This window comes from Trachypithecus francoisi, unplaced genomic scaffold, assembly GCF_009764315.1.
Source record: "Trachypithecus francoisi isolate TF-2019V2 unplaced genomic scaffold, Tfra_2.0 Lachesis_group21, whole genome shotgun sequence".
NCBI classification, from domain to species: domain Eukaryota; kingdom Metazoa; phylum Chordata; class Mammalia; order Primates; family Cercopithecidae; genus Trachypithecus; species Trachypithecus francoisi.
Genome location: NW_022681467.1, coordinates 24,498,998 through 24,525,668, shown reverse-complemented (window position 1 = coordinate 24,525,668; position 26,671 = coordinate 24,498,998). Strand labels below are relative to the sequence as shown.

The 26,671-nt window shown below is 47.6% G+C and overlaps 2 protein-coding genes across 2 annotated transcripts in view; one reads left to right on the top strand and one right to left on the bottom strand.

The window, feature by feature from the left end:
* Positions 1 to 255: 255 nt before the first annotated feature.
* The window catches only part of TGM3 (transglutaminase 3), a 47,381-nt gene continuing 20,965 nt past the window's right edge, over positions 256 to 26,671 (top strand). The window contains exons 1-7 of the mRNA XM_033185910.1: positions 256 to 358; positions 15,432 to 15,605; positions 15,959 to 16,198; positions 16,783 to 16,901; positions 19,005 to 19,133; positions 23,156 to 23,333; positions 23,438 to 23,573. Coding sequence (XP_033041801.1) covers positions 352 to 358; positions 15,432 to 15,605; positions 15,959 to 16,198; positions 16,783 to 16,901; positions 19,005 to 19,133; positions 23,156 to 23,333; positions 23,438 to 23,573 — 983 coding nt within the window. The 5' untranslated portion in view covers positions 256 to 351. The remainder of the gene's footprint in view (positions 359 to 15,431; positions 15,606 to 15,958; positions 16,199 to 16,782; positions 16,902 to 19,004; positions 19,134 to 23,155; positions 23,334 to 23,437; positions 23,574 to 26,671) is intronic.
* On the bottom strand, positions 12,788 to 14,112 carry LOC117068560 (60S ribosomal protein L3). The gene has a single exon (XM_033185911.1). It carries the CDS (start codon positions 14,080 to 14,082, stop codon positions 12,871 to 12,873), a length of 1,212 nt encoding a protein of 403 aa, XP_033041802.1. The 5' UTR covers positions 14,083 to 14,112; the 3' UTR covers positions 12,788 to 12,870.

The window sequence follows — 26,671 nt, the reverse complement described above, 5'->3', positions numbered from 1 at the left end:
AACAAGAAAAGCATGTCATCAGTTCCTAAACCCTACCATCCAGGAAACAGTCTGTCATTTTATAAAATTATAAAAGCGAACTATTTGAGTTTCTTTATTATCTGCCCCCTTCTCCCCAAGCTGGTCTTGTACAAACATGATGCATGTCCACTGGGTGACAAGTCTGTCGTAAGTGAAACGTTTACAGGCACTACAGGAATGACCTGGTGCCTCGCCCACCTCATTAGAATTCTAATTGGGGTGTGTAGGAGAGACTTCTATAAATGGTAAGGCAATCCTTGGCAGCCTGTCTGTCAGCACTGTCCGTGCCATTCCCAGAGGAGCCTGCGAAGAGGCAGAGGAGGGCGAAACATGGCTGGTGAGTGCCCGGCATCTTCTCCATCAGGTCCTTGCCAGAAGCCTGTGCTTCCCCTGGGCCAGCCTGCGAAGCAAGAGTGTCCAGCCAGGACAGCTGCCTGCCTTGGGGGCTCTGAAGGCCGGACTTCGCATTTTAGGGTGCTAGCGAGAGGCGGCTCTTTCTCAGTGGTGGTTGGGTACCTCTAGCATATTCTTGGGGTAGAACATCATTAGAAGGTAGCTCTGAGTAACGGGCAGGGTGTTCAGTGCAGCTGGAGGCCGCATCTCCTCAGGCAGAGGACAAGCTTTGCCTTGTTTGTGTTTCTTTCACACATTCGTCACTTCCCGTAAAGCCAAAGCAGACAGGATTCGGGTCTCGTGTTTCTCAGTGGAGCTGTATCCAGCTGTCAGCAGTGTCAGCAAAGAAGCACATCTCAGAGCTACCAGGGAGCGACAGTGGCAATATGTAAGTTGATTTGAAAGAAACCCGTTTATTCCAAATCAACTTACTTAGGAGCAAACTACACATTCGGAAGCACCAGACAGACTGTGTAAGTGACTTGATGAGCTGAAGCATCCCCGTAACAGGAGCAGCTGTGCCACAAGATGTCCTGGTTCACAGGAGAGCACCAGGGAACAGGGGTTACAAAGAACAACAGGAAGTGCAGGTTCCCCAGCTCTGTGGTTACTGTCGAGGATTTGGGCCTTTGTTAATCAGCACTCCTGCTAAGCAGCATGCTAATTATTATCTGTCTTGTGTGCTCAGCCTAGTGGGTTGACAGGGACGCCAAATCCAAACAAGATATGAATCAAACCTGTAAAATATCGTGAATGGCAATTAGGGCCGCTGGAAGATTGGCCGAAGAAATCACTGAGCCAGATGCAACAGGCAAATGCTGGCTACTTCGAAGCCACAAAAACTGGGAAAGGTGATTGCACATTGGGTCCCCTCCCCTGTCTCCCATTCCTTGCTGTAATGTATGGCATGGCTGGGATGCTAAGAAGAGGAGCTCTGAACCCTACAGACTATAGCAAGAGGAGAGGTCAGATGTCATCTAGCCCATCTCCCTCCCTCCAGAGGTGACTGAGGCCCAGGAAGGGGTGGAGGCTTACACACAGTTAATCCATCACAGAGCCGGCTAGGTCTCAGCAATGCCCTTTCCACCATGTCCTGCTGCCAGAGCTGAACTCCTACATAAATGCACATAATATCCAGAACACAGAAAAGTAATTCTGAACCTGGCTTCTCACTTGAGCTTTGTGACCAACTGCTTGTGTGTTCTCTGCCACCCCTGAGTCTCAAGTTTTCAAGATGAAAGATTTGAAATGAATGCATGTTGAGGTTCCTTCCAGTACTAACTTCTCTTTCTCCACAAAAAGAAACCAGGGCCAGGGAGTGGACAGGCATGTGCCCAGCCCCTGGGAATGTGCACTCCCATCCCTGTGCAGGACCTCCCGTGGACTCCCAGGAATGGCCTGCCCGCTGTGAGCCGTGATGAAATGTCTCTGTTAACAACCAGAGATGTTCTAAGGTCACAACAGAATGAGGCTGGTTGGGAGAAAATCAGTTTTGAAAAGGTGGTGGAGAGACAGGTGAATACATTCAGTCCCTTAAGTTTGTCCCACATGCAGTTCCTAGCTCAGCTCCAAGTCACTCAGCCAGGAAGTTCCCAGTCAATGTTTCTTGGATTAATGAATTTATTCACTGAACACCTAAGGGGGAAGAGCTGTGCCAGGAGCAGTGGGAAATATGGAGGTGAATGAGATGTGGTTTCTGCCCTTGGTAGCTTTTAGTCTGATATTTTTTGGTAACACCAGTTTTGTAGGTAAGTAGCATGCAAGGCAGACTGTTATTAAGCTGCATGACAAATACAAAGCAAGTGCTACGGGGACCAACAAGAGAAAGAGACTAGTCTCGTCTGGAATCTGGGATAGGGAAGACTGAGAAGTGAATGGTACTTGGTCACGGACAATGAGTTGGACTTGATCTGGAGAGGTTTCGCAGGGCAGAGGGAACAGGAAAATAAATGTCAGTGTGAGCAGGTGTAACCCAGGGGATTATCAGGATCACATGTGTGCTGCTTTGAGAGGGCTCTGTGTCCAGCTCCTAATTTAAGGTTCTTGTTGCAATCAGAAGGGACTCCATTATTCCGCCCCTTGGTGGAGAAGACAGCCTGGGCTGTGGCTAGAAATGAAGGTAGTAGAGGGAGGCCTGGCAGTGGTCTGCACCAAGTGGCCTGGCATCCCCAGAGTGAATGGGAGAGCAGCTTGTGAGCACAGATGAGGGCCCCAGTGTGGAGGGGAGGAGGAAAGGTTCCCCATCCCCAAAGCTACTTGGAAGCCCTGGGTGAGTGGCAGAGTCCTCAGGGTACACACCCGAACCACAGGCTTCTGCCTGCAAAAGACCAGAAGCTCTGTTTTGGGGACTAATGGCTCTGTCCCTCTGTGGCAGCGAGCTTTCTTGCCAACTACTTTTCTGGGCAGAGCACTGGCCTTGGTTTCAGGGACTTCCCATCTCAAGGCCTCATTTCCTCCACTCCCAAAGGACCTTCCCAGCGTCGGGGTCTTCCACGAAACCATTCTCCTTGGAGCTGGGACACCAGTTGCCCTCCCTCCCATGGAAGCAGTCAGGAATTGCTCTTGGGTTCCGGCCTCCTTCTCTTCTGTAAATCTTCTAGGCGCTTCCTGGGCCCTCCTCACATTTTTGTATCCGGCACTGGGACCAAGGCAATATCCACCCTCTCTCTGAAAAGGAGATCACCCCTCTGGGCTCAGAGTCTTGTGACTCCAGCTGCTCAGTGTTTGAAATGAGGACCAGCTGCGTCCTCTCTCCCTGGCTCCGTGACCTTCTTCCACTTGGGACAGTGGCTACTCCCTGTTCCTTAGAGACAGCCCATGAGCAGCTTCATTCCACCAGGAATGGCAGCTGCCCGTATTTCAGCATTTGTTCCTGTAGGATTCCTTACAGGATAGCTGACGGTTAAGAATGAAGGTTCGGAGGTGCTCTCTGGATCAAGTCTCCACTCTGCCCCTTACAAGATGAGTAGTCTTGGGCAGGTCACTTAACTTGTGTGTCTCAGTTTCCTCATCTCCAAAATGGGGTTATTGCAGTATCCACCTCGTGGGTGCTTATGATTACCTGGAAACTTTTTTCATGAGCCTGTTTTCTCCTTGTCTTGGGGGATTTAAGAAAACCCCTATGAGATGAATTACATTTTCCAATCAGGGGCGATTCCCAGGGGACCCTCTCCATTAAGCACCTTTTAGCACAAGTTCTCCCTGCTCCCCCATCATCCATTCCCAAGTCCAAAGTCCTCGTGCTTGTGTGCTCGTCTTGTTCACCTCAAATAACTTCATGCTGGCTCCGCCCCGCAGGGCTGTCTCTGCAGATGGAGCAATCCTTCTCCTCCCCAGGGCCCACGTGCCAGGCTGGGGTGTGTGCTGAAGTTAGGAAATCTCGCTTAGTAGTGGAGGGCACAAGGCCCAGGATCTTGGTAGGAGCTGAGAGATGGAGTCAGAAGGAGTCAGCCTTACCCTCCCTCATCCTGATTTTCCTTATTTGTAAAAAGAGGACAGTGACTCCTCCCCTGCCTCCTTGCTATAGCTGCCGGGTGGCTCTGGTCAGATAATTCATGTGAAGGAGATTTGATAAGTGTAGATGATAAATAGGCCTAAGGTAGTGAGTCTCAGTCCTTGCTGCACATTAGAATCGCCAAGAGAGCTTTAAAGAAAATGCTGGCCAGGTGCAGTGGCTCACGCCTGTAATCTCAGCACATTGGGAGGCCAAGGTGGGCAGATCATCTGAGGTGAGGAGTTTGAGACCAGCCTGACCAATATGGCAAAATCTCATCTACTAAAAATGCAAAAATTAGTGGGGCACGCTGGTGTGCGCTTGTAGTCCCAACTACTTGGGAAGCTGAGGTTACAGTGAGGCAAGAGAATCGCTTGAACCCGGGAGGCAGAGGTTGCAGTGAGCTGAGATCACACCACTATACTCCAGCTTGGGCAACAGAGAGAGACTCCATTAAAAAAAGAAAGAAAGAAAGAAAGAAAGAAGAAAGAGAGAGAGAGAGAGAGAGAGAAGAAGAAAGAAAGAAAGAAAGAAAGAAAGAAAGAAAGAAAGAAAGAAAGGAAGGAAGGAAGGAAGGAAGGAAGGAAGGAAAGAAAGAAAGAAAGAAGGAAGGAAAAGAGAAAGAGAAAAAGAAAGAAAGAAAGAAAGGAAGGAAGGAAAGAAAGAAAGAAGAAGGAAGGAAGGAAGGAAGGAAAGAAAGAAAGAGAAAGAAAGAAAGAGAAAGAAAGAAGGAAGGAAGGAAGGAAGGAAGGAAAGAAAGAAGGAAATGCCAGTGTCATCCCTACCCAAAGATTCTAATTGAATTTGCCTAGAGATACCACTACACTCCAGCTTGGGCAACAGAGAGAGAGTCTGTTAAAAAAAAAAAAAAAAAAAAAAGAAATAAAGGAAAGAAGGCAGAGAGAGAGGGAAGAAAGGAAGAAAGGAAGGAAAAAGAGAAAGAAAGAAAGAAAGAAAGAAAAAAGAAAGAAAAGAAAGAAGAAAAGAAAAGAAATGCCAGTGTCATCCCTATCCAAAGATTCTAATTGAATTTGCCTAGATGGGTCTCAGAGCAATAGAATATTCTCCAGGTGATTCTTCTGGGCAGCTAGGGTTGACAGCCTCTGGTCTCAGAGATTCTAAACTCTCCCTTAGGAAGAGAAGTCCTCCTGTCCTCTTGTTTTGCCCTGATCATAGGGTGTCTAGGCAGAGAGTAGGCTGTGGATGGCCCCTCCAGGACCTGTGTCTAAGTCACTGCTGCCTTGATTGGCTGCAGGGCAGCAGCTTGGGGTCATATCTGCTCAGGCAAAATTGGCTTTCAGTCTGGGCTTGAGTCCAGCCTCTGCCTGAGCGTGTGATGTTGAGTAAGTGACTTCACCTGACTGGACTTCCAAATCCCTCATCTGTGAAATAGGGATAGCAACATCTTTTTAATAGTCAATATTTTGTGACTATTAAAAGACATAACGCAGGTGAAATGCTTAGCTCAGTGTCTGACACATAAGATGTCCTCAATAGCAGCCCATTGAAAGCCCATTAAAATGCTTGTTTTTGCCATTATATATGGGATGCCAAGGCATTTGTTTCCCCCAATCTCTGGGTGTCCCGGTGCTAGTGATGGGTATATGTTGAATCCCAACAATAACCCTAAGAGGGAAGATATTCAGGTCTCACTGTCCCTCTTCTACAGATTAGAAAAGTACAATTCAGAGACATTGAGACCCTTGCTCAGGGCCTCTCACCAGTCCAGGCACCAATCCAGGGCTCATTTCTCTTCATCCTTACCAGCCTCTTACTCTGCCTGAATGCCAAGAAATTGTGCCACCTGTGCTGCACAGGGCTTGCAAATGTCAGGATATGTGGCAGAAGTTAAAAGGAAATGGCACAGGCTAGAAAGAGAGAAAGGAGAGAGAGATGGGTGCTGAGGAGGAAAGCACCTGTGTCCTTGGAGCCAGAGGAGGGCTGGCCAGGAGCTAAAGATGTTCCCAGTGTCTAGGGGTGGGAAGTGGGATGACTCACAGCCTGTCGGTGACCAGGATCTGAGACCTGGCTTCTGGGCTAAGATCTGCTTCAACTCTGTGACCTCTGCAGATGGCTTCCACTTTCAGGACCTCAGCTTTCTGACCTGTCATGTGGGCATACTAGATTACATCACTGTTTTTCAAGCTGCCAGTTGCCATCCATTAGCAGGTTGTAAAATCAGTTTAGTGGACTGTGACCAGCCATTAAGAAAGAGAAAAAGCCAAAGAGAAAATATCAGAGTACCCTGATCCATAGTAAGCATTAGCCCTGTGAAACTTCGTGTCATTTCCAGATCCATGTATGTAAAGACTATTAGATTTCTTGATTTGGCCTCTCTCAATAGAGCTCGAAAACCACTCAGCTAGATACTTTTTAGCATTTTTTTTTTTTTTTTTTTGAGACAGAGTCTCCCTCTGTCACCCAGGCAGGAGTGGCAGGAGCACAGTGGTAAGATCTCAGCTCACTGCAGCCTCCACCTCCAGATTCAAGCCATTCTCCTGCCTCAGCCTCCCAAGTAGCTGGAACTACAGGCATACATCACCACATCCAGCTAATTTTTGTATTTTTAGTAGTGATGGGGTTTCGCCATGATGGCCAGGCTGGTCTCGAACTCCTGACCTCAGGTGATCTTCCTGCCTTGGCCTTCCAAAGCGTTGGGATTACAAGTGTGAGCCACCGTGCTCAGCCACTTTTTAGCATTTCTATCAGCCCTCATTAACTCTAGACTTCTGTAAAATAAAAATGCATCTATGTCTAGAGAAAAGATATAGGAAGTAGAGTCTGGGTGGGGGCTAGGGATAGTCCCAGTCACTAGAGTAGCATCACTCCATATTGGGCCCCCTGTCAGCCCCTCTGGGGGGTGGTCGTCCTTGGAATAGGAGATGAGAGCCCCATCACATACCCGGCGACCAAGTTATTCTCACTCGTCTGCTGCAGGTGATTCAGTTGCAGAGCCAGGCTGACAAGGATTGAGATGGCAGAATAGCAACTTCCCTTTCACATCTGGAGTCTTTCTGTGTGCTTTTCACATGACCTCTGCCAAAGAGGGACCACAGAATAAATAGGCAGGGGTTACATTAACATACTTGTGATTATGTTTGGCTGTGATTGATGGTGAATGGCACCCCCTCCCAAAAAAAAAATAGCTTAGGAAAATAAGACAGAAGTTTATTTCTTCCTTGCATGAGCAGCCTGTATGCAGGCAGTTCTGGGCAGGCCAGGTGGTGGCACCATTCTCAGGGCCCAGCTCTGTCCAGTCTCCTCTCCACCATCGCTAGGGTATATATGGCTCTGCATGGTCTGAGACGGCCGCTAGAACCTTGTCCATGTCCAAATAGCAGGATGGAACAAGAGGAAGTAAACAGGAAAAGGGCATTTGCCAACTGTTTATATAAAGAGGTTTTCTAAAAAAAATAAAAATAAAATAAAAATTGAAAACAGGTGTTCAAACAAATACTACCAAGTACACATTCATAGCAGCACTACTTAGAGTAGCTGAAAGGTAGGGACTACCCAGATGTCCATCAGCTGATGAATGCATCAACAAAACATGGAATGTTCATGTAATAGACTATCATTGAGCCGTAAGAAAAGAATGAACTACTGATACATCCTCCAACATGACCGAGCCTTGAAAACATTACGCTAAGTAAAATAAGTCAGACCCAAATCACATATTGTGTGATTCCATTTGTTAATTTATGAAATGCCCAGAATAGGGCCGGGTGAGGTGGCTCATGACTGTAATCCCAGCACTTTGGGAGGCCGGGTGGGTGGACAATTTGAGGTTGGGAGTTTGACCCCAGGATGGCCAACATGGTGAAACCCCGTCTCTATCAAAAATACAAAAAAATTAGCCGGGTGTGGTAGCACCCGCCTGTAATCCCAGCTACTCAGGAGGCTGAGGCAGGAGAATCACTTGAACCCAGGAGGCAGTGGTTGCGGTGAGGCCAAGACCATACCACTGCACTCCAGCCTGGGTGACAGAGGGAGACTCCGTCTCAAAAAAAGAAAAGAAAAGAAACAAAAAGAAAAAGAAATGCCCAGGATAGGCAAATCCATAGAGACAGAGCTGGGGTTGGCAGGGGCTGGGGATAGGAGGAAATGGGGAGTTCCTCCTAATAGATTGGGGGATTCTTTGGGGAGTGATGAGAAAGTTCTGCCACTAGATAGTGGAGATAACTGCATATTGTGAATATACTAAATGCCCCTGAATTGTACGTTTTAAAATGATTTAAATGGCATTTTTTATGTTGTGAATTTTACCTCAATTTTTGAAAAGAGAGATTTCCTGGAAGTTAATACCTATAACTTCTGCCTATAAGCTTTTGGCCCAAATTTACCCTCATGGCCACCGAGCCAGAGCAGAGCCTGAGAAAGCAGTGCCTGTACATATGGGCAATTTCATTACCAGGAAAGAAGGAGCAAGTGAACATCAGGATAGATATTTATCTGGCAGTCCACCACATTAAAATGGCTGCTGGCACTGATGTTCTCAGGAAAAAAAAATCTGAGAGATTGCCCCAGGCCTGACACTGGAGTTAAGCATGAACTCAGGGAGGTGGCAAGGAATCAGAGTTTGGAGATGTCACACTGTGGGCAAACCACCTCTTCTCCTCCCTTCACCCAGACTGGTGCAGAAGACAGCCCTGAGGCTCATAAATATGCATAAAGCGGTAAACTTGAGAACCTTAGACTGCTGAATACCTTTCCCTCCTCTCTTTTCCTACACATTCTGACAGGGTGGGCTGTGATGAGTGCCATGTCAAGGGCTTTGGGGTTGGGGAGACAGGATCATTGGATCCTTTATTTGGGGGCTGGCAGAGCAATCTTAGGGTTAAGGGACAGGATGATGACTGAGGGAGGCAGCTGGTGAACGGTTCAGAATCACACCAGAAGCTTGATGAGCATGCTCTCAGCCGGCAGTTCCTACTCAGGGATGCAGGGCAGGCTGTCCCCTTTGTCCATCTCCCCTGAAGACAGTTCTTTCGGAAGAGATGTTTTCCTTCCAGGAGCTCGGTGTCTCTCCTCTGTCAGAATCCAAATGCTAGCAGGTGTACAATGCAGCATGAGGGCCCCTTACCATCTAGGGCACCTTCTGGACTCAAAATCCTGCATGAGACCCTCTTCCAAAAAGTTTCAGGACCACAGTGACAGGGTAGAGTCAGTAAGGCCTGGTGAAAAGGAAATACCATTTTTTCTTCCAGACTACTCTTAATACTTCCTAGCCGCCAAATGTGTGGGGTTTGTTCTCATACCAAGCGATTCTCAGTGGACACCACTGGGTGTCCTACAACTCAACTCAGTTCTCACACTGTTGGGAGTTAGCACACAGCCCACAGGGTGTGCACACGCCCCTCAGTCCCACAAGACTGCCCCACTTCAGATGCCAGTGCTTCAGAAGTTGTCACCTGTGCTTCTGACCGACCAGATTTAAATCAGGAGTTCCCGCCAGCCCCTTCTCAGGTTTGAAGATTTGCTAGAATAGCTCACGGAACTCAGGAAAACAGACGACCAGTTTATGATAAAAGGGTACAACTCAGAAGCAGCCAGATGGAAAAGATGCCTGGGATAAGGTGTGGGGAGGGGCGCAGAGCCCCCATGCCCCCCTCCCAGCACTTCCATGAGTTCAGCCTGGAGCCTCCTCAGGCCTCCTTTGGGGTTTGGGTTTTTATGAAGGCTTCATTCTTAGGCATGATTCATTAAGTCATCAGTCATTGGTGATGAAATCAACCTCCAGTCCCTCTCCCCTCTGTGGAAGTGGGTAGTGGGCATGAGGCTGAAAGTCCCAAGTCTCTAAGCACTGGTTGGCTCCCCTGGCAACCAGCTCCCATCCTGAGGCTATCCAGGAGCTGCCAGTACCAGTCATCTCATTAGCATACAGAAAGTCATTCATCATTTTGGAGGTTCCAAGGGTTTCAGGAACTTTGTGCCAAGAGAAAGCAGAGACCAAATATATATTTCTCATTATGCCACACCTGGGTTCAGAATCCTGGCTCTGTCAATTTCCAGGTATGTGACCTCAGATAAGCTACCTGGTCTCTGAGCCTTGGTTTCTCATTGTAAGATTTCATTGAGCACATACATAACGTGTTCTGTGGACTGCGCATAGCAGTTGGCATAAAGAAGGCTGATGACAAAAGTGAGTCCCACTTTTCCTCCTCCTCCAGCTTGGAGCAGTCTCACACATCCCACAGCCGTCCTAACAGAGAGCAAGGCTTGATGGTGCTGCTGGGGCTCACGCTTGGTGTCAGAAAAGGCAGAGATGATGAGTGTGGGCTCTGGAGCCTGCAGTCCTCCACTGTGGAGTGGGGTGACCATGACCAAGGTACCTGGTTTCTGTACACCTTGGCTTCCTTGTCTGTAAAACAGGATGTCTACAAGCGCCTGCCTCATAGAGTTAATGAACTAATGCACATAAACACTTTGAAAGATGGCTGGCACACAAATGCCCAGTAAACTTCAGCTAATAGTATGATCACCACCACCACAGTCACCCCAGGTCTGACCTGGTGGGGCATGCAAAGTGCCCCTCATGTTCTTTCTGCAGGTTTCCCTGTTGGGGGGCACCCTGGAGTTCAGTCTTTTCTTTTTCATCCTCTCTAGGGACAAGACATTGGTCTCTGGGATGAATGGGAGGGGCCTGTACTATTGACACGGCCGCAGCAAACAATGTATGAGCGTTGGTGGAGCAAGGAAGGGTGTGGGCCTGTTGGGAGAGGCAGGTGCCAGCAAGTGATGCTGAGTACCCTGCCCCTCTTTCCTTCCCCCTGTGCTGGACAAAGCCATCTGGAGACAGACTTTCTACTTTCAAAGAACTCGTGGTCTGGAGTGAGCTTTATCTGGAAAAGGACATGCATCCTTTGGGATTTGGGGGTGGGGTGAAAAATCTCTAGGAAGGCTCAAGTGGTCTGAAACCACATGTTCCATAGAGTTCTTGTTTCTTAAAAATATATATTTCCAGAGGTTCTTATTTGAGAGCTCTTCTTTTTGGTTTTCTTTTCTTTTCTTTCTTTCTTTTTTTTTTTTTTTTAATTTTGAGATGGAATCTTGCTCTGTCACCCAGGCTGGAGTGCGGTGGCATGATCTCAACTCACTGCAAGCTCCACTTCTCAGGTTCAAGTGATTCTCCTGCCTCAACCTCCTGAGTAGCTGGGACTACAGGCATGCGCTACCATGCCAGGCTAATTTTTTAATTTTTAGTAGAGATGGGGTTTTGCCATGTTGGCCAGGCTGGTCTCGAATTCCTGACCTCAAATGATCTACCCACCTCGGCCTCTCAAAGTGCTGGGATTATAGGTGTAAGCCACTGCACCCGGCCAGCCGTTCTTTTTTCTGCTCTACCAAATCGCAACTGGCTGGGATGCACAGAAAGTAGTGAGCAAGATTGGCAGGAGGAGAGGGGAGAAATTTGGGGGCCGTTTTCCTAGAGAGATCTGGCATCTATCAGCTGTACACAGCCATCTAGGGCTCAGTGTTTGCCAGTGTCTGAGTTCTGGGCTGTCTCTGTTGGCTACTCAGGTACAGGAATGCTCATTTTCCCCCTGCTCCCTCTGTCCTTTCTGACCTCCCTTATTTCTTCCCTTCATTCAACAGATCCTTGTTGATTGCATGAATGTCTTAGTTTCCCTGAATTTATGCAAACATCTATTAATTTATTCTTTCAATGAATATTTGTTAAATGAATGAGTGAGTGCATGTTTGAATGAATGAATTTAGCACCCTGAACTGGGAGTAAGCTCATCTCTTGAGTCCCCTCTCTCCAACGGCAGGTTGGTTCACCATCCCAGGAAGCCTGCATTTTACTGGAGAGGGTACCTATGGTGACCCTCCACCCCATCTCCAGTGCTTTTGAGTGGAAGCCCCTCCCCAGTCCTGCTCTGGCCCCTACTCACTCCTGTCTCACCTTTCTCTCTTCTCCACGAAGGGCCGATGCTCTAGACAAATGACATCACTCCTTCTCTAGTGCCTTTGAGCCTCTCCTTCCCACCGTCTAGAATGCAGGCTGCTCTATGGGCACCTGACAAAATTCTTTCTCCTTTCAAAGCCCAGCATTTTCAGTGTAGCTTTTCCTGATCCCTACAACTGAAAGTTATTTTTTTTTTTCCTGCCTGCATCTCTCATACACCTTTCCTGGTTTTACCCCATTCCATCATTCATGATCACTTATGCTTGTCTTATCCACTGCTGAAGCTCTTGGAGAGTTACAACTACACTTCATACACGTTTACACTCCCAACATTGTGCCTCACACAATGTCCTATGAATAATAGTTGCTCTAATATTTTTATTGAATGAATACTTCATATTCACTTTTCCTTATAGACTAAATTTTGAGCTGTTGTCATGATGATCATCTCATGACATTAGTCTTTTCTTTGTTCATTTATTCCTTCATCAATTTATTTATCTAATTATCCTAATACAGTCAAGCAGTGTGCTAGGCATCAGAATAGAAAGATCAAGAGGGCGCTGGGTGCAGTGGCTCATGCCTGTAATTGCAGCACTTTGGAATGCCAAGGCGTGCAGATCAGTTGAGCCCAGGAGTTTGAGGCCAACTTGGGCAACATGACAAAACTCTGTCTCTACAGAAAATACAGAAGTTAGCTGGGAGTGGTGGCTCATGCCTGTAGTCCCAGCTAATGGGGAGGCTGAGGTGGGAGAATCCCTTGAGCCCAGGAGCCAGAGGTTGCAGTGAGCCAAGATCACACCACTGCAATCCAGCCTGAGGCAACAGAGCCAGATCCTGCCTCAAAAATAAAATAGAATAAAAGATTAAAAAAGGATGTTCTGATGCAGAGAGATGGACACATATGAAAAAGAGCTGTGTCTGGCACTGGAATGCACCCTTACACTCTCATCAGAGCTGGGGCCTCTTTGTTTTTTTTTTTTTTTTTTTTTTTTTTTTCAGTGGAAAATAACTTTTATTGAGACCCCACCAGCTGCAAAATCTGCTCCTGGCATTAAGCTCCTTCTTCCTTTGCAATTCGGTCTTTCTTGAGTGGTCCCATGAATGCTTTCTTCTCTTCCATGGTCTGGAAGCGGCCATGGCCAAACTTGGAGGTGGTGTCAATGAACTTAAGGTCAATCTTCTCCAGAGCCCGCCGCTTCGTCTGCACCAGCAAGGACTTGCGGAGGGTGAGCACCCGCTTCTTGGTTCCCACCACACAGCCTTTCAGCATGACAAAGTCATTGGTCACTTCACCATAGTGGACAAAGCCACCCAGAGGGTTGATGCTCTTGTCAGACAGGTCATAGTCAGTGGAGGCATTGTTCTTGATCAGCTTGCCGTCCTTGATAAGGTAGCCCTGGCCAATCTTATAGATCTTTTTATTGATCTCAGTGCGGTGATGGTAGCCTTTCTGCCCAGCACGTGCCACAGAGAAGGCCACACGAGCAGGATGCCATGCCCCAATGCAGGCCACCTTGCGCAGGCCTCGGTGGGTCTTGCGGGGCAGCTTCTTGGTGTGCCAACGACTGGTGACCCCTTTGTAGCCTTTGCCCTTGGTCACCCCGATGACGTCGATCATCTCATCCTGCCCAAACACTTGGTTCACGGGTACCTGCTGCTCGAGCCTCTCGCGGGCCCAGTCCAGTTTCTCGGCCACGGTGCCTCCGTTCACCTGGATCTCCATCAGGTGTGCCTTCTTCTGGCGCAGAGGAAGCAGGCGCATCTGGGTGTGGGCAATGACACGGATGACTTGGCAGTACTTCTTCATGCTGCTGAAGTCCTTCTCCAGCTGCTTCTTGCCATCCTCATCCTGCCATTTCTTGCAGTACTTGGTAAAGGCCTTCTTCTTAGATTTATGCCAGTTCTTATAGAAACGCCTCTTGCATTCATCACTGATGTGCTCAGCGAAGACAGTCTTGAAGGTCCGGAGGCCTCGAGGGGTTTCCACGTAGCCCACAATGCCCACAACCACCATGGGTGGCGTCTCCACAATGGTTACAGCCTCCACCACCTCCTTCTTGTTCACCTTAGATCCTGGCCTGTCGACTTCCCGCACGATGTGGGTCATGCCAGCCTTGTATCCCAGGAAGGCTGTGAGGTGGACCGGCTTAGACGGGTCATCCTTAGGAAAGCTCTTAACCTTCCCGCGATGCCTGCTGCTGCGCTTCCGGGGCAGGAAGCCGAGGGACCCATGTCTGGGAGCGGAGAACTTTCTGTGAGACATCACGCCATTAAATCCCGCCGGTAGAGCAGCTGGGGCCTCTTTGTAAAGACAGAGACCAATTTGGTTTGCAGAAGAATGGGTGATGTAACCTCTTAAACATAACTCATAGGAAGATTTCCCAAAAAGTTTATATCAGTGAACATCTGGTACATCGTGGCATCTCTCATAAACCCTTCTCAGTTTAGCTCCGTCATCTTCACAATCATGTGAGAAGAAATCAGGAGGGTGGATTTTGAGATGTTTGTCTTATCCAGGTCATTCATGGCCTTTGACCTGCCCCTATAAACAGCTCTTGCCAGTGAGCATTTGCAAGTCCCCTCTGGGCCAAGGATTCCCCAATCACTAGGCCTAGAAACACTTCTCAGAGTCTCCGCCAGCCTCCCTAGCATCAGAGGCCCAGGCCAACACCAAGGCGTTGCAAATACAGGGAAGGTAAAAGATGCAAAAGTAAACATTGCTGGATGCTGGAGAGGCGAAACATGCTTGGCCTCTGGGGACACACAAGGGGACAACAAAGAAGCCAAACCAGGGTGGTGGGTGTGAGATAAGTATCCTCCCTTCAGTTCTTTTTTTTTTTTTTTTTTTTGAGACAGAGTTTTGCTCTTGTCGCCCGGGCTGGAATGCAATGGTTGTGACCTTGGCTCACTGCAAACTCCACCTCCCAGATTCAAGTGATTGTCCTGCTTCAGCCTCTTGAGTAGCTGGGATTACAGGTGTGCATCACCATGCCCAGCTAATTCTTTGTATTTTTAGTAGAGACGGGGTTTCACCATGTTGGCCAGACTGGTCTCAAACTCCTGACCTCAGGTGATCCACCTGCCTCAGCCACACAAAGTACTGGGATTACAGGCGTGAGCCACCATGCCCGGCGCCTCCCTTCAGTTCTGTTGGAGCCCCCATCCACAAAGCAATGAGAAACGCTGAAAGCAGACAGAATGTAGGCGCTCTGGTGACATAGTTCTTCTCATTGATTGGATGGAGTTCCACTGAACATTTGGCCTGTTCCCTAAGGGCTGAGTGACAGCTCAGCAGATGGAGGGGAAAAGACACTCTTAGCTGTGGGAACAGGATGCACAGAGGTTCAGCTGTCTGAAAGGGCAGAGCATTTTCTGTGATCTTACATCCTGGAAGCTGGCATAACTGAGACTGGAAAGACTGAATGGGAATAGGTTGTGACGTTCTTGCTATGCAAGATCAAGGTCTTTGGATTTTAACGTGATTCTTTCCAGGAATTTGGCTCTGCCCTCGACGAGCCTCACCCCAAAGCTGCTCTTTGGTAACTTACACCCTTCCCCCACACCACCATTCCTTGCCTCCTAGGACTTCAGGTTCTCTTTTCTGCCTCACAGCTCTAGGACTCCAGAGTATCAACTGGCAGACGGCCTTCAACCGACAAGCGCATCACACACACAAGTTCTCCAGCCAGGAGCTCATCTTGCGGAGAGGCCAAAACTTCCAGGTCTTAATGCTCATGAACAAAGGCCTTGGCTCTAGCGAAAGACTGGAATTCATTGTCTCCACAGGTACCTGCGCATTCCCCTCCCTGCCCAAACACACACATACCTGAGTAGCCCTTGTGCATTCAAAGAATGATGGGGACCACACTGGGACCACTGGCATTGGGCTCTAGCCTTGCTCTGTCATTGATTCATTGTGGCCTTGGGCAAGTTGCTGTCCATCTCTGAGCCTGACTGAGAGTCACCATCCTCAAATCAAGAGGGATCTGGCCAGTATGTTCATTCCAGTTACTTCCAGTGGCAGAATATGATGCTTCATTGGCTCATGTCCCCCAGACAGGGGTTGTTATTGGAACCTGGTCTCTCCACAGTCTGACCAGTGCTTGTTGGTTTTTCTCAACCTCTGTCTTCTTTGACAGGGCCTTACCCCTCCGAGTCGGCCATGACGAAGGCTGTGTTTCCACTCTCCAATGGCAGTAGCGGTGGCTGGAGTGCGGTGCTTCAGGCCAGCAATGGCAATACTCTGACTATTAGCATTTCCAGTCCTGCCAGCGCACCCATAGGACAGTACACAATGGCCCTCCAGATCTCCTCCCAGGGCGGCGTCTCCTCTGTGAAACTTGGGACGTTCATACTGCTTTTTAACCCCTGGCTGAACGGTAGGTGTCTAACCACCCACACTCTCAGCCCTGGTCTAAGCTAGAAAAGAGAAAGGGGATGGGGGAAATGATCTTCACAGGCTCAAGTTTGATTAGGGAAAGTCCATGGGCTGTGGAAAGGGTGCAGAAGCTAGAAATGAGGAGCTCTGACACTTCAGCAGCGTCTGAGTCTGGGCAGTCCCTCTATCTCTCCAAGTCCTCACCATTAAATGGACATCCTGCTGTTTCTTCTGGGAATATTGTCGAGATCACGTTGAACTTTTACAAACTGCATAGCACAGTCCATTTTAAGGGACGATACCACAGTATAATTCCACAGCATGGAGATAGCTTCCTGCCAGAAAGAGCAGGTGTCTCATCCCCAGGGTCTCATTTTCAGACCCTCAAGTCATCCTAGCTTCTCTTTCCAGCTCATAGTTCCCACAATTGGAGTTGGAAGAATTTCAGCCCAAGGGTCAGGGGAGGGCTAAAAGTGGGGCTTGCTCCCACCCCCAGGCCAGTTCAGGAGTTGGAGGGGAGGAGGAATGATCCCTACAGTCCTCCTAGGATTCTAGTCCCTGGTGTCTGCTTTTTGTATCAAACAGCGGATAGCGTCTTTATGGGTAACCATGCTGAGAGAGAAGAATATGTTCAGGAAGATGCCGGCATCATCTATGTGGGAAGCACAAATCGAATTAGCATGATTGGCTGGAACTTTGGACAGGTAAAAGGGTCATAAGGAGGCTGAGGGTAATGTCCCTTTTACCCAAGAAGCTCAGCAGCTTGCCCCACAGATCAATGGGAAGTCCCACATCTGTCCATCTGCCTGCCCTTCTATTTGTTCATGCATTCAGAAGACTTTCATTGGCCACCTATTATGTGTCAGACCCCAGGATCCACACTAAGGATACAGGAGATGAGTAAGACAGATCCATCTTTGAAGGGGTCGCAATCTAGTGGGCAAGATAGAACATACACATAACTCAATTGACGCAATGAAGTAGTATTGGTGCCAGGGTGCACACATAGATATAAGGCCCCCTAGAGACACTGGGGACGGTGATATAGCTTCTGTTTTTCATTCCATGTAAAAATGTGATGAAACTTCCTTAGTGTGCCCACTCAGCCTTTCCAAGCTACACCCTCTTGGTCCTTTATTATAGTGATCCCCATTTGAGTCTACAGAGTTCTCAGATTTGGTCAGTTTAGAAAATTTTCAGGGATGCCCTCCACCTTTTATTTTATCCACCAGACAAAGGCATTAGAATAAAGCACCTCGGGCGGGGTGCCTTGGATATCAGAAGGATGTGTGCTTGGACCATCTACAGACCCTGTCTGTAGTCAACTGGAGCAAGTTGGCTATCTCCTTTATTGGGAGGAAGGAAAAAAGAGAAGGATAGTGAATAGAGTGCCCTTAGGAGTGGAAGAGAGGCTATTTTATTTTATTTTATTTTATTTTTGATGGCATGGTCAGGGAGGGCCTCACTTAGAAAGGAGCCTTTGATCAGGAACCTGAAGGAGATGAGGGCACCAGAGAGAGATCCTGGGAAACAGCATCAGGCAGAAGGAAAAGCAAATGCAAAGACCCAAGTCAAGAGGAGCTCAGCCTTCTCAGTTTGAGAAGCAATGACTTCAATTAAGTCTTATTTTGTGCAAAATGCTTCAAATACATATACTTAACAAGAGATTTTATTTTTATAACTAGTTCTCCAGGAGTCTCAATAACACGTTCAAGATTGTAGGCAGGCCACGTGCGGTGACTCACGCCTGTAATCCCAGCACTTTGGGAGATTGAGGCGGGTGGATCACCTGAGGTCAGGAGTTCAAGACCAGCCTGGCCAAAATGGTGAAACCCTGTCTCTACTAAAAATACAAAAATTAGCTGGGTGTGGTGGCGTGGGCCTGCAATCCCAACTACCTGGGAGACTGAGGCAGGAAAATCACTTGAACCCAGGAGGAACCCAGGAGGTGGAGGTCACAATGAGCCAAGATCGTGCCACTGCACTCCAGCCTGGATGACAGAGCAAGACTCCGTCTCAAAAAAAAAAAAAAAAAAAAAGGATGGGAGTCAGAGATAGAAGAAAACTCTGAGATGAGTTTGGCCTGATTATACAGATGGAGAAATCAAGGCCAGACAGGCTAAACGGCTTGCTCCTGAGGTCTGTGGCAGCCAGGGCGTCGGCTAGACCAGGCCACCTCCCATGCATTCACTTTAGGACAGTTTGCACAAGGTCTTAGCTTTTTTCTTTTTTATAATTTTTTTTTTTTTTTTTGAGACGGAGTCTCGCTCTGCCGCCCAGGCTGGAGTACTGTGGCCAGATCTCAGCTCACTGCAAGCTCCGCCTCCCGGGTTCACGCCATTCTCCTGCCTCAGCCTCCCGAGTAGCTGGGACTACAGGCGCCCGCCACCTCGCCCGGCTAGTTTTTTTGTATTTTTTAGTAGAGACGGGGTTTCACCGTGTTAGCCAGGATGGTCTCGATCTCCTGACCTCGTGATCCGCCCGTCTCGGCCTCCCAAAGTGCTGGGATTACAGGCTTGAGCCACCGCGCCCAGCCTAATTTTTTTATTTATTATCCTTTCCTCTCTTTTTTGCTTTTTTGTTTCAAAAGCTGCCTTTGAGGAAATACACAGGGTCTTGTGTGTAGTGAGTGCTCTGGACGGGGTTGAGGGCTGGGTGTGGTGGCTGTCCTCAGTAGCTCTCAGTTCCAGAGGCCACAGAGTCAAAGGATCTGACAGTTCCTGTGGTTCTCACCAGTGTAGTTCCCTTCTTGAGCCAACTCTCCTTGTCATTTCTTTCATTGTAATGTATGGTCTCATTCTGAACAGTTTGAAGAAGACATTCTGAGCATCTGCCTCTCAATCTTGGATAGGAGTCTGAATTTCCGCCGTGACCCTGCTACTGATGTGGCCCGCAGAAATGACCCCAAATATGTTGGCCGGGTGCTGAGTGCCATGGTGAGTAACAGGAAAATGATCACAACTATTGTCATCATATATTGAACACCACCTGTGGGCTAGGCACGCACACTCTTTATATATGTCATCTCATTAAAACCTCACCAATTACAGCTGGTGGTTAGAATCATACACATTTCACCAACTTGGAGCACAGGGTCCCTCTAAGTTATAGGGCTTGCCTGAGGCACACAGTGAGTATGCGGCAGAGGCAGAGCCAGACACAGGTCCAGCCAGCTTCAAAGCCCTTTCCACCACATCATGAAGCTTTTCTCAGAGGAAAAGGGAACTTGCTCTTTGGGTGCCTGCCAAAGATGGGAGAATGCAAATCTAGTGCTCTGCTCCATCACTGGGCCTCCTGGGAAAGGAAGTGAGACCCCTACTGAGCTGGAGGTGGTGACCTCCTTTGCCTAACTCATCTCTTCCGCAGCCCAGAGCACAGCCCAGAGCGTCAGACGGTAGGCTGCCTCATTCATGATCTAGATGGGGAAACAAGCTTGGAGAGCTGAAGTGGCTTGTTCAAGGCACACAGCATGCAAGTCAGACCAGAACAAGGCCTTCATGGAAAAGGCCTGTGCCCCTACAACATACACACACAAACACACACTCACACACTCACAATCTCTCTCTCTCACACACACTCACACACACACAAGCTAGATCCCCTAGGAGGCATCTATGGCTCTGCACTCATTGCATAGAGAATGTCTCCATCCAGTCTGGGCGTGGTGGCTCACGCCTCTAATCCCAGTGCTTTGGGAGATGGAGGTGGGAAGATGGCTTGAGCCCAGGAGTTTGCTGCCAGCCTGGGTAACACAGTGAGATCTCATCTCTACAGAAATTAAAAAAAAAAAAAAAAAAAAAAACCTAACCAGGCATAGGCAGACACAGTGGCTCACACCTGTAATCCCAGCACTTTGGCAGGTGGATGACTTGAGCCCAGGAGTTCAAGACTAGCCTGGACAACATGGCAAACCCTGTCTCTACAAAAAAAAAAAAAAAAAAAAATTAGCAGGACATGGTAGCATGTGCCTGTAGTCCCAGCTACTTGGGAGACTGAGGTGGAAGTATCACTTGAGCCCAGGAGGTAGAGATTGTGGTGAGCCAAGATCATGCCATTGTGCTCCAGTCTGGGTGACAGAGTAAGACCCTATCTCAAACAAACAAAAATTAACCAAGCATGGTGGCACATACCTGTAGTCCAGCTACTCAGGAGGCTGAGGCAAGAGGACTACTTGAACCCAGGAGCTTGAGGTTACAGTCAGCTATGATGGCACCACTGCACTCAGGCCTGGGTTATAGAGTAAGACCCTGTTTCCAAAAATATTCATCCAAAATATCTAAACCTAGATCAACCTGCTCAAAAGTTGTAAGTTAAAAAGCAGAAAGTCATGATCAGGCGCAGTGGTTCACACCTGTAATCCCAGGATTTTGGGAGGCTGAGGCAGGGAATCACTTGAGCCCAGGAGTTTGAGACCAGTCGGGGCAACATAGTGAGACCTCATCTATACACACACACAAGGAGCCAGGCATTGTGGCCCATGCCTGTAGTCCCAGCTACTTGGGAGACTGAGCTAGGAGGATCGCATGAGTCCATTAGTCGCAGGCTGCAGTGAGCTATGATTGCACTACTGTACTCCAGCCTGAGTGACAGAGTAAGAACCTGTCTCAAAACAAAAAAAAAAAAAAAGGGGGGGGAAAGTCAAAGTGAATTCTTTACTTTAACCCTCTTAAACTAAGTAATTGCCCAGAAATTCTGTAACCTTTATTTATTTATTTCTATGGTTCATGGTTTAGGCATTTCTTGAGCTCTTGACTTTTGAGTTGGATATGTTCATGCTAATGAGCTAGTTACTTGGTTAGAAATGTGAACAACTTCTCAGCTGCATGATAAATATCTGGAGTGCCTCTGAGAGGGCTTTTGGAAAGAGCTGAGTCTTAGACTGAGCCTGGCAGGAAAGGAGTAAGGTGGCCCGGGGAACTCAGAGGCTCTAAGGAGATGAACGAGGACCTGAGTAGCCGAGGGAGGGTATGGAGAAGAAGTGAGCCTGGAGCAGAGTCTTGAAACCAAATGGCCTGGAAGAGGTTTGATTAAAGGCCTGGCGACTTAGGAAGCTGAGCCTCTTTGTCCTAGGAGAGAGTGGGTGAGGCCAGAGGCTCCTGCAGCCGCTGACTCACTCACACCCCAGGGCCAAACCACTTTATCGTGGAGCCAGTTTCCTCAGCTGCACCTCCCAGATGCTCCGTTCAGACCTCCCAGCTGGGCTGGGCCATGAACTAATTATGGCCTGTGCAGAGCTTTGAAATGCTCAGCTTTCAGCCAGAGATGACCGTGGTGATAGCCACTTTGGAGGCTGGAGCACCGGTGACTCAGGAGATGGGGAAGGACTGCACAACCTTCTGTCTCGAAGGAGGCTCTGTCTTGCCTGACTCTGCCATGACAGCCCAGACCCTCCTGGAAGGGGTGCAGAACTCACCACTGCACTGAGGGGTGGCAAGGCTGGCCATGGCCTGTCCTGGGCAGGGATCCTTTTGTATCCAGACTGTCCATTTTCATAGGCCTTGCCCCTTACAGGCACTCCAAGGAGAGGGGGTAAGACACACAGGCTGGAGGAGCCCTCGGAGATCCTGGTCCAGCCTCTCATTGCACAGTTTAGATAAACGACAGCCAAAGTTTCATAAACCCTGACCCTTGACTACAGAAAACACCTCTGAGCGCCTTTGTCCTAACTTTCCCTTGAAAATTCTCTTCCCTATTGGAAGGTGAAGAACTAAGGCCTGGAGAGGTGAACAGACCTTTGTGCAATCATCAAGTTGGCAAGTGGCAAGGTGGGGCTGTAACCTCGCTGTCTCCTTTTCTCTTTTAACTTTTATTATGGAAAAGTTCAGACCTATATAAAAGTAGAGAGAAAAGCATAATGAACTCCTGTGTATGCATCTCAAGCTTCAACAGTTACCTCTTCAAGGCCGGTGTCATTTCATCTCCGACCCTCTCTTTCACAGATGATTTGATAAATCTTAGACATTGCACATTTGTCATCATTTCACCTGTAAATATTTCCAAGTGTGTCCCTAAAAGACAATGGAACTCAGGTCTCTTGATTTCTAGTTCAGTGATCTTTTCAGGCTGCCTCTTCGTTGTGTCACTTAGATAAGAACCTTGCCTTAAATTGAATAAATGAACGAGTAAACTAACAAACAAACAAATAGCTGAATGAATGAAAGAAAAGAAATACTCTATCTTTATTCTTTCCAAGAAGAAGTTAGTTGCTGAAGTTCTAAAGTGACTTTTTGGCAGGGTGTGGTGGCTCACGCCTATAATCCCAGCACTTTGGGAGCCGACATGGGCGGATCACTTGAGATCAGCCTGACCAACATCGTGAAACCCCATCTCTACCAAAAATACAAAAACTAGCCGGGCATGGTGGCACGCATAATACCAGTTACTCAGGAGGCTGAGCCAGGAGAATTGCTTGAACCTGGAAGGCGAAGCTTGCAGTGAGCCAAGATCATGCCACTGCACTCCAGCCTGGGTGAGAGAGAGAGACTCCGTATCAGAAAATAATAAAAAATAAATAAATAAAGTGATCTTTTTGTAAGACCACATACCAAAAAAGAGTTTCAAACCATGGACTCCCAGGCAGACAGATAACAGTGATAGCCTGTGAATTCTTTCCTGCCGGAAGTCCTCTGCAAGCTGGATTTGTGCCCTGCCTTGCCACAGACAAGCTGTGCTGTCTGTTTCCCATGTCAGGCTGCCACACAGGAATGACGTATGGATCAAGGACAATCAAACATGGCCTGTTTGGGAAAGCACCTCTAAACTCGTAAACCACTCCATACCCATAGGGGTTAAGTGTTACAATGATCATCCCCAAGTCACCTAGAAAGAAAAAGAAAAGTTCATTCATGGTCCTTGGCTTCCTTCCTCATCTCCCCACCTTGTCCTCTGAATTCTGCATGTCAGTCTCTCTAGGAAAGGCATTAGTGCTGACTCATTGTGGGGGCTGGTTTCTGCCCAGATCAATAGCAATGATGACAATGGTGTGCTTGCTGGGAATTGGAGTGGCACTTACACGGGTGGTCGTGACCCAAGGAACTGGAACGGCAGCGTGGAGATCCTCAAGGACTGGAAAAAATCTGGCTTCAGCCCAGTCCGATATGGCCAGTGCTGGGTCTTTGCTGGGACCCTCAACACAGGTACCTTGGGTGTGGTGTGCCTTGGCTGGGTCAGTGGGTGGCAGTGGGCTATGCCAAGGTACCGTCTCCACCACCTGAGTCCTCACGCCCACCCTGACTTGCAGCACTGCGGTCTTTGGGGATTCCTTCCCGGGTGATCACCAACTTCAACTCCGCTCATGATACAGACCGAAATCTCAGTGTGGATGTGTACTACGACCCCATGGGAAACCCCCTGGACAGGGGTAGTGATAGTGTATGGTAAGTATCTCACCTTTTGCCTGAACCTCGAGCACCACATTTGAGTGGCTTCTCGATCTCACCATCCTCCTGGGACCCAGGTCCACACAGGAGTTGCAAGGCAAGTAACATGTCATCACAGCACATAGAATGGAAATGCTGGCAACGCTGATTACACACTTAGCAGCACCCAAGACACCTCTTCTCAGTGCTCTGCGGTCTGCTAGCCTGGTCTGTCTTGCTGCCATCAGACGAAGGGTCTGATCCCAGTGAAAGACAGGGCTCCTAAATTCACTCTGAATTTATGGGATCCATTGGACCTTATACTACTTTAGAAGATAAAAATCCATATGACTTGTAAACTTTCTCTTTTTTTTTTTGAGATGGAGTCTTGCTCTGTCACCCAGGCTGGACTACAGTGGCGTGATCTCGGCTCACTGCAACCTCCACCTCCCGGGTTCACGCCATTCTCCTGCCTCAGTCTCCCAAGTAGCAGGGACTATAGGTGCCCACCACCACGCCTGGCTAATTTTTTTGTATTTTGAGTAGAGACAGAGTTAAACTTTCTTAAAGAGAATAAGAAAAGCAACACATCTTCTCTTAGCATATATATAGAGAAAGCTATTATACACCTTGGTTGACATCAAAAGTTCAGAGTTTATTCTGGATTCTGGATGAAAACAATTAGTTTTTTTTTGAGATGGAGTTTCATTCTTGTTGCCCAGGCTGGAGTACAATGGCACAATCTCGGCTCACTGCAACCTCATGTTCTCAGGTTCAAGTGATTCTCCTGCCTCAGCCTCCCAAGTAGCTGAGATTACAGGCATGCACCACCATGCCCGGCTAATTTTTGTATTTTAGTAGAGACGGGGTTTCACCATGTTTTTCAGATTGGTCTTGAACTCCTGACCTCAGGCCATACACCCGCCTCAGCTTCTCAAAGTGCTGGGATTACGGGCGTAAGCCACTGCACCCTGCCAAAATGTTGTATATATATTTGGGCATTTATATTCTTAACCATAAATAGCCATGTGCACACTATCAATACACACACACACACGTAATTTAATGATAGATGCCACAGGAAGTAGATTATATGAAATGTGTAGACATGTATCTGTAACTGCATAGAGCACTAGATAGATAGATCTTATATAGATAAAAATAGATATTGTTACAACTGTTTAAGGTTACATCATATACTAAGTTATTACTGGATGGCAATTGGCAATGATGTTTATATCTGTCTATACACATAGATATCTATGTGTCTATATAAAGTACCCGTCTATCTATTCTTTTAATCAATTTCAAAGGCTACACACACACATAGTTGCTCACATGCATGTATATGGCTAGATAATCATATGACAGATGTCATCTTATTTTCAGATGTTCAATTTTAAGATAGTCTGCATAAAATATTTGTATTACTCATCATTACCAGAATAAATATATCTAACTTATCTGAAATGTGCTTAATATAACTAAGGGTATAAAATGAAAGGAAAATAGCTAATAATGGAAAACACTGTTAAAACAAATAAATAACAACTCCATGCCAACAACCGAATTGAGTCATAAAAGCATCCCTTCCCTTCTGAAGGAGAGTGAGGATTATGTAACTCACCCCAGGGTCAATGGATTCCGGGGTTTTACTGGGGGAGAGAAAGCTTATTTAAGGAGTTTCTTTCTTGATCTGCACATATACAACTTTCTCTCCAGTGATATTGCTTACTTGTGGCCACACTTTGTTTTCCAACTTCTCATGAATGAGTGTCTTTTCTTTTCCCTGGGCTTTTCTTTGTTCTTGTGTCCAAAATCCCATCACAACCAGCTCTGATCGTTGGGGCTATGCCATTCCTAACTTTAGTTTCTTCTACAAAAGGAGATGGTTGGTCAGACAAGTTGGGGGTCCCCTCAGCATATTCTTTCTGTGATTATCCTGTACACTAGGAACTGCAGGGACGTGGAAAGCTTAAGTCTCAGTTCCTCCAGTGAAAGCGTTTATGGTGCTGTTAGGAGACAAGGAGTGGGGAAGCCACTAGTAGAGGCTAATTAGCAACACAGCATGGTGTGTGATGCCCAGACAAGTGATTAAGACAAGGATACTGGGAACTTGGAGGAAATCCTCAAGGAAGGCATCCTGGAAGCAGGAAAGTGAGGCTTTTAAGCTAAATTTAGAATTAGAACCCAGGTCTCCTGGTTAGTGATTCACACTGCCCCCCACATCAGCTTAACATCACCTTTGGGACAAATAGGAGCTGATGGAGACATTCCAGGATGGCTCCCTGGTAACTTCTGTGGCCTCATGGGAGGGGCCAGGTGCAGAAGCTCTGACTGTTCCTGAGGATCTTGTCACTCCTCCCTTCCTCTCCCCTTTTCTGAACCTTCTCAGAAAGCCAAGGGAGCTGATAGTTACTCCCTACACCATTCCCTACAGCTGATGGTTGGGGGAGCCCGCCCTGGAGGGCATGAGGACAGGGAGTCCCAAGCACTAGCTCCAGCCCTACTACCAAATTGCTATGAGGCTTGTGCAAGGCAATTTATCCTTCTGGTCCCAAGTTTCTTCATATGTGAAATATAAGGGTCAGCCTAGGACTAGATGATTTCTTAAGTCCTTTGCCAGCTTAAACTTTTAAATTCTCTGGAGCTTCAGCCCATTCCACTTTCTATAAGAGAGCTAGCCCTCCCAACCAAGGGAGCCCTACTGTTCCTTCCCCCATTAAATCCCATGCAGGGGAGAGCTAAACCAAGAGCCAGTTTCTGCCTGGAGTGAAATTACTAAGCTGTTATTATAAGGGCAACTGGAGTTCGGGCAGAAAACCTCTGATATGAATCTTTGTACGTTACCAAAAAGTGTTGAAAGCTTTGGAACTGTGCCCAGATTTGCCTAAAGTAATAGAATGTGAGAATCAAGGGAGGTTAAGCATAGAAGTGCTTAGTAATAGTAACAGCAGCAACTAATAATTTGTTGAGCAATTGTTGTGTGCCAGGTACTGTTCTAAGTGCTTACATTTCGTCTTCACAAATGACGTAGGCATTGTTATTTTCATCCCCAATTTATTTTTTATGGATGAGAAAACAAAGGCCCTGAGAGAAGTAAGCTGTCTAAGATT